At 43.0% G+C, this 13229-nt stretch overlaps 1 protein-coding gene across 1 annotated transcript in view; it reads right to left on the bottom strand.

Moving 5' to 3' along the window:
• Positions 1-1572: 1572 nt before the first annotated feature.
• Positions 1573-13229, bottom strand: part of map2k6 (mitogen-activated protein kinase kinase 6) — a 48500-nt gene continuing 36843 nt past the window's right edge. The window contains exons 10-12 of the mRNA XM_063221778.1: positions 11460-11599; positions 3544-3589; positions 1573-2250 (exon numbers count right to left, since the gene is read on the bottom strand). Coding sequence (XP_063077848.1) covers positions 2173-2250; positions 3544-3589; positions 11460-11599 — 264 coding nt within the window. The 3' untranslated portion in view covers positions 1573-2172. The remainder of the gene's footprint in view (positions 2251-3543; positions 3590-11459; positions 11600-13229) is intronic.

Genomic DNA, 13229 nt, shown 5'->3' on the forward strand with positions numbered 1-13229 from the left:
ACAGCAACAACCCCCCCCCCAACCCCTCCTCCACTCCCAGGGCCGGATTAACACACAGGCTAGATATGGCTGCACCCCCCCTCACTGACCAAATGCAATATTGACATATTAATTAAGTACACGTCTATGTACTTTTGTCTTGAAATTGGCCTCTGAAGGGGGCCTACGGCAACCTGTAGCCTAGGTCGTCTTAATCCGGCCCTGCCCCTCCCCAACAACCTCCCTCCCCCACCCCCGCCCTCCCGCTATATTCTCAAAAGGCAAAACATGAAAAGCCGACTAAAAACCTACACACACACACACAAACACATACACACAAACACACACACCGCAATGCTGGATCTCAAAATTATACAGTGAATTCTCTCAATTCCCCTCGCTCTTTATCTTGCACACGTGTACACGTGTACACACGTACACACACAAAGAAATGTATGCACTTACTTAATCTGTAACTCGCATGCACACACGTACTGTACAACAACACATACACATAAGCGCGCTCTCTCTTTCTCTCTGTATATCTATCACTCCCTCTCTCTTTCTCTTACAAACACACACACACACACACACACACACACACACACACACACACACACACACACACACACACACACACACACACACACACACACACAGGAGGATAAGTGAAGTCAAATGCTGAAAGCCCCCTCGAGCATCGAGCGCCGTCATCTCCCCCTTTGTTGCTTTTGATTGGCCGGCATGACATGAGGTCTCCTCTAATTGGCCGACAACAGGCTCTCTCTCCATCACGCTTTCAAGAGAAGTAAACCATAGAGATACTTGCAGGAGTACATCTATACACATTTAGATAATAATTACATAAATATATCTATGGTACGTTTTCAGACAATATCCTGTCTGGAATTCATTGCAGTATTCATAATAGTTCTTGCCATCTTTTTTTCTTTTCTTCCTGTTACAACTGAACTGAACGCCAGGCGTGATGACCAGGCTGGTTGACAGTCTGTACAGCACACTACACTAAACAAAACACTCTCCCTTGCTCACACACGCACGCACGCACAAACAGACACACCAGATTGCAAATTAACAGATGATACAACGGTTTCATTCTAGTCAGGGTGTACACACACGCAGGCACGCACACACACACACTGCAAATCAACAGATGATACAACGGTTTCATTCTCATCAGGGTGTAATTATGGGGGGTGGGGGGAAGTCACACGCACACGCACACGCACACACACACACACACACACACACACACACACACACACAAAGGCAAACAGAAATGTATGTATGAATGCACACACTTTTTTGTAACTCACATAAACAAAATGTGAACATGCAAACTCATGTGTTCTCCATAGTCACTCACACTACCATGCTCGCTCTCGCTCTCTCTCTCACACACAAGCTCTCCCTGCCATACACACATAGTATTTTCCAGCACACATCCTACCTCCTTCCCATCACTAATGTATAAGTGTGTTTCACTGACCCCCTCCAACTACACCTCCCTCCCCCCAAGTGACCCACCCCTCTTCCTCCTACATTCGCCAGAACTCAAATCAGTCACTCCTCTCCTCTCCTCTCCTCTCCTCTTCTCCTCCCCTCTCTTATCCTCTCTTTTCTGTAGGCTGGGAAGTCCCCGCGGGTTTGTCAAGCCTTTTGCGATTGGGTTGCGTTGTTGTTACTTCTCAGCAGATTGTGGGGAGGGGGACCGTTGGCTCAGAGAGGGGGGCAGCGTTGGCTCTGTGGTCTGTAGGGAGGGAGTGGGGTATTACAACGTGTCATGCGATTGGCCAGTCTGTTGGTTGGTAGGTAGAGGGGCTGGGGGCTGGTTGTTGAGGATGCTTGGTGGTGGTGGTGAGGTTGGGGGGAGGGACTGGGGCAGTAGGAGGTTGGGGAGGTAGGATGGTAGGTAGGGGCCTGGACTGAAGTTCTGGGGCTAGGTTGTTGAGGAGTAGGAGGTGGGGGATGTAGGTAAGTAGGGTGGGACTTCCGATTGAGGATGCTTGGATAGGGGTGGGGGGGTTGAGACTGGGGTGTAGAGTAGGGGAGGTTGGGGAGGTAGGGTGGTGGTGGTGGGAGTTCCGGTTGAGTTGAGTTGAGTCGCAGCCGGGCCTGAGTCGTGCCGCAGCTGGGCCGGACCAGGCCGACAGGAGACATCAGGGGCATTTGTCACTCGCTCAGGATGACCTTGACAAAGCTGGCCACGTCAGTCTCTTTGGACTCATGGGACATGAAGAAAGGGTGTTGCTGTGGACGAAAAAAAAGATATCAATATTTATATATAAGACATTGACAATAATCTCATTCACGCACGCACGCACTCAGAGCTTAAATAACATGTTTAACTGTAGGCCTACTTCTAAATTTGCAAATAGTCAACAGGAATTGGGAACAAAGGAAGCGATGTTGCTAAGATGGCAAGTGAAAATGTAACTTTATAACAGCAGTTTTTCATGATAATTCGATGTGTGATTGTGAGAATTAATTAAATTCATAAAGCATTTTGTTACCCAATCTCATCAATGGACATTATTTTACTTTCCAAACGTTTTTCACAAAACATCCCCTGCTAGTTTTAAAGATGACTATGTCTTGACTTGAGGTAACCTGGCTGGGATGCGTGTGACGGTGCAAGTCCCTTGATGGGAAAGGAGAACTGTTGGGTGGATACTGACCTCTAGTGGCCTGAGTCCATAAATACTGCGTAGTATAAACACATGGCTTTAAATTAAGCTGAACACCAGCCAACCGGCCAATTGCTGGTGATGCTTGAGTTTGGCTGGTAGAAAAGACCAACTTACTAGTCACTCTGACCCATTAGGGAGAGTGTGTTTGGCTAGCAAGATTAAGATCTTTAAGCCATTTTGGCTGGTGATGAAAAGTGTTCATCTGGAGCCCTGCATACAGGTAGGCCAGGGTGTCTACAGGTTTGACCAAGTCAAAATTAAGACATTTTAAGACTTTTCAATACCATTTTCCGAATAAAATTAAGACCAACTCGCGGCGTTTACAGGTTTTAGCAAGTCAAAATTAAGACATTTTAAGACTTTTCAATACCATTTTCCAAATGAAATTAGGACCAACTCGCAAGATCATACACAGGTTCAAATGAAGCAGAAAAACCAATTGGTTATTTACATTAATGTAGCCGTTTGAAAACACAAAACTATACACAATGAAACTTTACACTACATAAAATTCAATAATGCGTTCTAAATTACACTACATGGCTACAACTCCAGATTTCCGTCGCGAAGTTCATCACATGGCTGACATAATTATTTCTCCCTAAATTAAGCTCCACAAATTTAAGACATTTGGGTTGAAAATTTAAGACAAAATAAGACTTTTCAAGGCCTTATTTGGTGAAAATGAAATTTAAGACTTTTTAAGACTTTTTAAGGACCCGCGGCCACCCTGAGGTAGGCATAGTCACCCCTATGCACAACGACATATAGACAGACACCGACACAGATACAGGCACATACAGACACAGACGCACAGAGACGCATGCACACCCCAATCCAATAATGCACCCACCATGAGTTCTGTGTAGTTTGGCCGCTCTTTGGAATTCTTCTTCAAACTGTTTGAAACCAAGAGGAAAAGAGAGAAAGAGAGAGAGAGAGAGAGAGAGAGAAACAGAAAGAGAGAACATCTATGAGCAGGAGGCAAATGGATGTTGCCTGTTTAACACGAGACGGTCTGGAGGCTATCCATGCAGTTTGTTGTATCAAAGATGTGGTTTATTGGCCCTGCCGTGGCCAACCGGTAGGGTATTCGTCTGCCATGTGGCCGACCCGGGTTAGATTCCCGGCCCGGGTCCTTTGCAGAACCCTCCCCATCTATTTCCTGTCCACCTCTCAAACTGCCCTATTATGTCATCAATAAAGTCGTAAAAGACCAAAAAAATATCTAAAAGGTGTGGTTTATGTTTGCCCATGGCCATTTATTGGGCATTACGAATGTATCATTTGGCATAAACATAGCCCATAGCCAATCATGTCAGTTATATCCACCCCTCCCCGCTCTCTGATTGGCTCCCTCGCTTAGGGCTGCTGCCATGCAGTCTTTCAGATTGCAACGATTATGCAAAGGAGCATGAGATTTCCCAGGCTAACATGGATGCTCTGCGAATTGATAGACTTGTCAGAAAAGCTGGTTCTGGAGAACTGGAGAGCTTCACTTCAGTGGCAGATAAAAGATCTCTGAACAAACTGCCCACCATCTTGAAGAAAATCCACTTCATAACACCATTCTCCCACAGAAGAGTCTGTTCGTTCTTCCAGTGCATGTCAGTGCACCACAAAAAAGGAAGACTTTATTGCATGTCATAAAGCAACAATGAGGCAGGAGAGTGATTCTGAGGAACGCTGACATTCACTATACTGTATTACCAAAAGTATTCGCTAACCTGCCTTGACTTAAATAAGAACTTTGCTGCCATGCCATCCCTAATCCAGAGGGTTCAACATGGGCCAATATCGGTTCACCTTTTGCAGCTATTACAGCTTCAACTCATCAGGGATGGCTGTCCACAAGGTTGAGGAGTGTGTTACAGTTTTTCTCAATTGGTTTTGTACATTTCTCACAACAGAATAATCATTCTCAAAACTTCTTGTTCAATTGTGACTTCCTGCCGTTACCTGTGCACATGGTAAAATACGTTTTTCATAGTTTTCAGCATTTAGCAAATGCTTTCGTCCACCATGCAATGGTTGTGTACAATTCTCAGCTTTTTCGTACATTATCAATTGCTTTTGTCATATCACTCAAAAAGCTTTGTCACTGAATGCATGAAACTATCGCACCCCCCAAAACATTTAGGCCCTAGGTCATAGTTTAAGTCTTGACATGCAAAATGATTTACCAAGCTGTCATAATGTGATAAGCACTGTATAATTTCCATTGGATTTTTGTCTATAAATGTGATCTGAATTGGTAAATTGCTCGCAGGTAAATATTGACTCTCTCTAATCAAAGGCAGTATAAGGGATAGAGAAAACAGGCATACAATACAACACTGTACTGCATTATATTACTCTATAGTCTAGTCGTGATTTCATGAACCCGGAAATGTTGAGTACCCTAAAGTTTTATTGCAGAAATATCATCTATGGGCCTAATGGATAGAATTTAGCTTGGTTGCCCAAAGTTGCACTTTGAGCAATTTGCATAATTAGCATAAATATATTGTTAAGGTAAGACTACTACAGGTGAATAGGCTAAACAATTAAAATAATAGGTATCACCATGAAACTTTCTCAGTTGATTACTGATGAGAGAATTAAAAAAAATGTATTGGATGTTTTTTGTATGTTGATGTTTAGATATGCAAATGAGGGTATACATTATCAATTATGCGCTAATTTGCATACGCACCAAATCACTTTCATAAGGTGAACTGTGGCTCAAAATAACTTTTATGTGGGTAAAATATGTATATTTGAGTGTTGAGATGGTGTAAACCTTCTGAGGCAGTGGTTCTCAAAGTGGGGCCTGGGACCCCTGGGGGGCTGCCAGGGGCCCCACGGCAGGCTGGCAGGAAAAATATGGCAAAATAAGATGAATAGCCTAATAAATTGAATAACTAAAGTAAGCCAAAATAAACCAAAAATAAGCTGAACTATCCTAGTGGAATAATTCTCTTCTTTACAATGTTTATGTACTATGCTGTCTGTAGTGCTTGAATGGGTTTAGGAATGCAGCAATTTCATTGAGTTGTGAAACCAGAAGATTCTTCAAAAGAATGCTCAATAGTCACACAATTGCACAGTTGAAGTAAAGCCATGGCTGGGTTAGAGACTTCTGTAGAGCAAAGGTTGGAAGCACTGTTCAAAATCCACCCTGTATTTCATGTAGGAGCAAAAGTACATTGTGGAATAGTCATCCCTATCTTAAAAAAATAAAACAAATGGAAGGAAGACAAGAATGCTGACAGTATTTTTACCATTGACTATCCACACCACCTCAAATTCAAAATGCCAAGACTTCTGGGACTTGTCTGCTTATAGAACCATCCACAGCCCATTGCATTAGCAAAAAAATATTACTAGAATATTTAGGCTACATGTCCAATTGATTCTGCTGGGCCCATAAAAGTGATTTCACATCTGAAATGTTGTACTTTCCATACTGTTTAACATAATGCTAACACAAAATTGCTTTAACAAACTATCAACAGACAAACCAATAATGTTTTTCAAAAGGGGTGCCCAATCATTAAATTATTGTATACCACTGTATATGCACACACATATTTAGGAAAAACCACATAGCCTTCACAAATCCCCATACTTTCACTGTATTTTCTTCAGCACATGTGTATCCTGCAGCAATCACTGGCCTAATGCGCATGTTATTTTGTGTGATGTTGGCTCTTTTGGATTTGTTCACTGTGCTGTATGTGTATGCACGTAAGGCTGTTTGGCATGGAACATTTAATTCATCCATCTAGGTCAACACTACCTCTTGACCAGGTCCTTCAAAAGGTTTTCACCAACTCAACCACCAAGTACATATGCTTTACCCACAGAACAAATATATTTGGAGCCATGGGTTTACCATATGAAGGTGACATAAACCTCCAGATAACTTTTGTCACTGTTAAGGTCAATGGAGAGTTGTTTAGAGTCACCCGTGTGTGTGTGTGTGTGTGTGTGTGTGTGTGTGTGTGTGTGTGTGTGTGTGTGTGTGTGTGTGTGTGTGTGTGTGTGTGTGTGTGTGTGTGTGTGTGTGTGTGTGTGTGTGTGTGTGTGTGTGCGTTTGTTTGTGCGTGCATACTGTAGTTATTCTGCATGTTGTATAGTGAAAGTCTGCTACAATCATATTTTGTTCCAAAAACTTATGTGCTATTTTAGGCCTTAAAGCCTTTCCTCAGAACAGTAAATTTCTCTTGTATAGTTATTTTGTGTTTGTGTACACAGACATACTGTAGGCCTATATAGTTCTGCTACACTGAATGTATGTGTGTGCTACACGCTGTATGTAATAAATACATATCCTATATGTATAGGCCTATATATCGGGTCATGTATCCAGGTCAAAACTCCCTCTTGACCAGGTTTCTCATCGAGTGCGTATACATGCAGTTCAGTATCCCGAATATGATCGGGATATTAAGTATCCCGAATTTGCGTTTGCGCATATAAACACTTCAGTATCCCGAATAAGCCCTTATTCGGGATACTGAGAAATCGGGATATGCTAGGTGGAGTTTTCCGAAAGAAGCCGGGATACTGAGGCATGTATAGGCCTACACCTTATCCCGAATACAGGGGCTTCCCATAGAACGCTGTTGCTGGTATCCAGGCTACACGCATTTGAAGGGGTTCCCAAACTTTACCATGACAAGGCTCCCCATATACCGCTAGATTCCAGCCAAGGCTCCCCTAACATGGGCCGTGCGGCACCCGTGCCACAATATTTTTTCTGTGCACCAGGTTTCACAACTCGATGAAATTGGTGCATTCCTAAACCCATTCAAGTACTACAGACAGCATAGTACATAAACATTGTAAGGAAGATAATTATTCCACTAGGATAGTTCAGCTTATTTTTGGTTTATTTTGGCTTACTTTAGTTATTCAATTTATTAGGCTATTCATCTTATTTTGCCATATTTTTCCTGCCAGCCTGCCGTGGGCCCACTTTGAGAACCACTGCCTCAGAAGGTTTTCACCATCTCAACGCTCAAATATACATATTTTACCCACATAAAAGTTATTTTGAGCCAGAGTTCACCTCATGAAAGTGATTTGGTGTGTATGCAAATTAGCGCATAATTGATAATGTATGCCCTCATTTGCATATCTAAACATCAAAATACAAAAAACATCCAATACATTTTTTTCTTCTCTCATCATCAGTAATCAACTGAGAAAGTTTCATGGTGATACCTATTATTTTAAATTTTTAGCCTATTCACCTGTAGTAATCTTACCTTAACAATATATTTATGCTAATTATGCAAATTGCTCAAAGTGCAACTTTGGGCAACCAAGCTAAATTCTATCCATTAGGCCCATAGATGATATTTCTGCAATAAAACTTTAGGGTACTCAACATTTCTGGGTTACACTATTGGGCCTATGGAGATCACGACTAGACTACTATGCCTCATGTGCCCTTTATAATTTCGCTCCACGCAAAATTACAATATTTCCCTAGAATTTCACAAGACAGTAAGTAAGACAGACATTTCCCATCCAATATAAACAACATTTTGCTTCAGAAAAGATCTTAAAGAGTGTACTATTCAATTGACAACATGACAAATCGATTTGACTAGCTTGTCCATACACGGACCACACTATGACACAATGACTAACCATTCTGCTGGCACTGATACGTTCATTGACACAAAAACTTGGGTTTTGAGCAAGAGACTTGGTTTTGCAGGTCATTCACGGTCACGGCCGTAAAGTATACCCCCGCAGCCCCCGCGGTGCGGGGGGGCCCTGCTCGGGTGGGGGCCCCTGGCTGGGGGGGGAGTAGTTCCCAAGACATTTAAGGCGGGGCCCCCCTTACGCGAGACAGGGACATATCTGTGTCGTCAACAATGAGCTGGACGCTGCGTGTGAATCAACGCTCTCTGACATGTTCTCTGTGATTTAACTTTTAATTGTAAAATCCGTTGAATAAACTGTCCGCGCACACAACCGCTGCAGAAAAACGCTCAATTTCGCTAATTGTCCGCGAGCGCCAGTTATCAATTTAAGATACAGAGAACAGCGTGCGTCTTTTCCCTCAAGCGCAGCTCTGTCATAGCATCGTAGCCTATAGCCCTAATGAGACCACACGCTGGTTTTTATGGGGTGGAGACTCAAGAACAAGTCAGCATCACATTTTGCAGTATTCTGAAAAAGAGAAACTACGTTTGTATCAACCGGTGCGTTGCTGCACAGCTGATTCGGCGACGTCTGCTGCCTCGTAATATCCTCACGTTTCTTCATAAACAAAGGTTACTCAAAATAATTTTAACCTACTGAATCTTTATCTCTTATACTTTCCCAAGAGTCCCAAACCCTACACTCCTTTCACCTTTTTCCTTGATACCGGAAAGTTGTCCGTGTTTGCAACACGGCCGGTGTGGAGAGTCTGTTCTCTCACATCACGTTTGCAGATCAGTAAAAAGCGTCTTGAAATTACGGTCAGTCGGCCTATATTCATTACAAATCTCAAACTTACAGCTGTCACGCAAACTTAGAGCTGTTGGAGAGGCATTCAAATGTGTGAACTCAGGTTTGCTACACGGTGAATGGATTTGATGAGTGAGAAAGTAACTTCACTAATAGCCTAGCCTACTATTTATTGATTGATTGATTTAGCCTATGTATTTATGATTGCAGTGTTGGTTTTTATATTCATATGAATAGGCCTGTGTGTGTGTGTGTGTGTGTGTGTGTGTGTGTGTGTGTGTGTGTGTGTGTGTGTGTGTGTGTGTGTGTGTGTGTGTAGCCTACATAGCCTATAGCCTATAGGCTATATTTATATAGTATAATAGCCTATCTATATATAGACCTTTATATACATATAGACCTATATTATATAATATATATTACTAGGCCTACATTATATTATGATAATAAAAGAATATATACATGGGTAATATAGCCTAGTGGGCACCGGGACACACTGTCCTGAACAAAAAATGGACCTTTACTTGAAAAAGTTAGTGGAGGAGGCCGTGGTGTGTGGGGGGTGGGTGGGGGTGTGTCTGTGGGGTGGGGGTGGGGGTGGGGGGGGATTGCGTGGTTGGGGGGGCCCACTCTAGTATCTTGCAGGGGGGCCCCAAGTGTTTGTGTTACGCCACTGTCCACGGTGTATTGCCATTTGTTAAAGCTGTTTTGAGAATGAATATTATGTTTTGCAAATTGCGAGAGAGATTCGAGAAATGTACAAAAACAATTGAGAAATACTGTAATAGGATTTTTTGATCATTCTTCGTTGGTAGAGAAGGCCTGGCTCTCAGTCTCCTCTAATTCATCCCAAAGGTGTTCTATTCGGTTCAGGTTAGGACTTGCTTGCTTTGTGCACTGGTGCACGGTCATGTTGGAAGAGGAAGGGGCCCGCGCCAAACTGTTCCCACAACATTGGGTGGGTTTAGGTACCCTCCCGAGTCCCGACACCATGTTCCATGTTCATGTCTTTACATGGGATAGAGAGAAACGCCATTTCAATGTCCTTGTATGACCTGTGCACATGCACAAACTGTCAATAAAGTTGACTTACAAGAGTTCAAACATTCAGCTAGTAAGGAAACATTACTTCACTTAACGTCTTCAACTGATTTTACCTTCCATTAGAGTACAGTCCGTGCTATTGAGTGTAGTGGCAGTAATGGTGTAATCAGTGGGTATTGGCGGTGCACGAGGGTGGTGGTAATGGCCTGTGGAGGGGGGGCCAGGGCCGTTTCAAGGGCCCTAGGCAAAGAGAGGATGCGTGAGAGGGCACGCTGCTGATTGGCATATATAGGCACCCACTACACACGCGCGCGCGCACACGCACACGCACACGCACACGCACACACACACGCACACGCACACGCACACACACACGCACACACACACACACACAGCCATGTGACAGCTGAGGAAATATAGTGTACAAGATCCATGGCACAGCTTCAGGCTTTTTAATGGCAATCAAGGATCTTGCAGGAGCATTCAATGTGAAATTAACACTGAAGGTTAAAGGGGAGTTTCAGGACAAAACCCTCAAGGATCAAGGACAAATTACTGCGTGGGCCTACCGGGCCTAGGCACAGGGGCCCAAAAATCAAGCCCCCCCCCCTAAGCTCAAGTCTCTATGTTTCCATTCTCATTTTGTGTTTAAAAAGTCACACTTTTAACAACTGACATTTCTAAAATTTCCCACGAACCCCCAACAACATAGCGTCACAAATATCTGATCTAAAACATTCGAGTTTCGCCTTCCTTGTTGCCTGGCTCAGGGGCCCAATGGAGTCATTATTCGTCCCTGTCAAGGACAACTTCAATGCTACTTAACTCCATTACATCATCTTTTCAAAGTTTTACACCACGTGCCCAATATGGCATTCTGGGGGAAAAAAACTCCTTATATCTCGTTGCATAACTCCAACTGTGTGATTATGAGGAATGAGGCACAGCTGCCATGATTAAATCAAGTATTACGCCTAGGTGGCCTCAGAAATGGCAATTCAGAAGTGGATGAAATTGTGATCACCAATGAAGCTGGTATAGACCACTGTTGTGGTGCAAAACCAGATTTCAAATGTCAGAAATGGCGTGTGGGTTGTTTATAAAAATGTTCTGAGGAACAATATTTAAGATTTAATGCATCGTTCAGCACACATGGTTAATTAACACACGCGCGTGCGTGCGCGCTTGAGTGTGTGTGTGTGAGAGAGAGAGAGAGAGAGAGAGAGGGAGAGAAAGAAGAAGAGAAAGAAAGAGAGAGACTACAGTACTGACCACAGGGAGGTGAAGTCCACGAACTCGGGTGAGAACTTGTCGGGGGGCAGCTGGGGTGACGGCTCCTCCACAACCTGCTTCAGCTGCTGAAACGGCGTCCCCCACGAGTCGTATGGGAAACGCAGGATCGCCAGCTCAATCTGATAACACACACATACACTCACAGGTTATGGATGACATAGGCTCTCTCTCTCTCTCTCTCTCTCTCTCTCTCACTCTCTCTCTCTCTCTCTCTCTCTCTCTCTCTCTCTTACCATACACCACCTCAACAACACATGCCCATGCACACCTTACTTATATTCTACATAGGCACTCATTCTCTCTCTCACACATATGCACGCACGCAATAGTTATTTGAGATACATACAGGTAGGTGCCACAGACACAGACACAGACACACACACAGAGTTATATCTTGACACACCCACCCCCATACGTCTTACTAGTTACAAACTACATTCTGTCACAGTATTACAAACAAATTGGTCTATGAGCTCCAGAAAAGCCAGTTCTCTGTAGCACCACTAGAGGTCAGTAATGCTTTCACAGGGTGTCTACAGGTTTGACCAAGTCAAAATTAAGACATTTTAAGACTTTTCAATACCATTTTCCAAATAAAATTAAGACCAACTCGCGGCGTTTACAGGTTTTAGCAAGTCAAAATTAAGACATTTTAAGACTTTTCAATACCATTTTCCAAATGGAATTAGGACCAACTCGCAAGATCATACACAGGTTCAAATGAAGCACAAAAACCAATTGGTTATTTACATTAATGTAGCCGTTTGAAAACACAAAACTATACACAATGAAACTTTACACTAAATAAAATTCAATAATGCGTTCTAAATTACACTACATGGCTACAACTCCCGATTTCCGTCGTGAAGTTCATCACATGGCTGACATAATTATTTCTCCCTAAATTAAGCTCCAAAAATTTAAGACATTTGGGTTGAAGATTTAAGACAAAATAAGACTTTTCAGCGCCTTATTTGGCGGAAATGAAATTTAAGACTTTTTAAGACTTTTTAAGGACCCGCGGCCACCCTGTTTCAGACACTTTATTATTACCATAATTGTGCCCAATATACATTAAACCAGTCATTCCCAAACTGGGGGTCAGGACCCCTAAGGTACTGCAAGGGGTGGGGGGGCAGCAGAAAGAAGGGACTTTGCATTAAAACGGACATGTTAACAGTTAACATAATCACATTAATTGGTTTGTAACAATATTACGTTTTTACGGTTACAGCACATTTCCTGATATGATGAGATCCCTTGACATCTGTTTACAATGGGTACTAATGTAGAAGTTCTCCAGGCAACATCATCATGTAACTCCTTAAACTCAATTTCAACTTCACCTGGACATTGCACCCAGGGCCGGATTAACGAACAGGCTAGATATGGATGCAGCCTAGGGGCCCCCACCTGCCAGGGGGTCCCCTTTGGGTCAAAAGTCAAAAATTGCTTTATTACGACAAGACGCAAAATTGAATCTCTAACGTTGAGTCCAGTTTCAAATCTTGTTAACACTTCTCTTCATAGCTGGCAGACAAGTTATTCTTAATTCCTATTTTTTTCAATACTGTCTGTGTAATTTCATCGTGAAATTTGCCTTTCAGAGAGAGGGGGTGGGGTGGGGGGTCAACCTGTAGCCTAGGGGCCCTGGGCTCGATTGCACCATTCCTTTTGAATTGTTTTCCTGAAGTGCCCTTTTCAGCCGCAACAGAACATCACGCGGATGAAAACAAACGCATTAAAATG

This window comes from Engraulis encrasicolus, chromosome 17 (assembly GCF_034702125.1).
Source record: "Engraulis encrasicolus isolate BLACKSEA-1 chromosome 17, IST_EnEncr_1.0, whole genome shotgun sequence".
Taxonomy (NCBI): domain Eukaryota; kingdom Metazoa; phylum Chordata; class Actinopteri; order Clupeiformes; family Engraulidae; genus Engraulis; species Engraulis encrasicolus.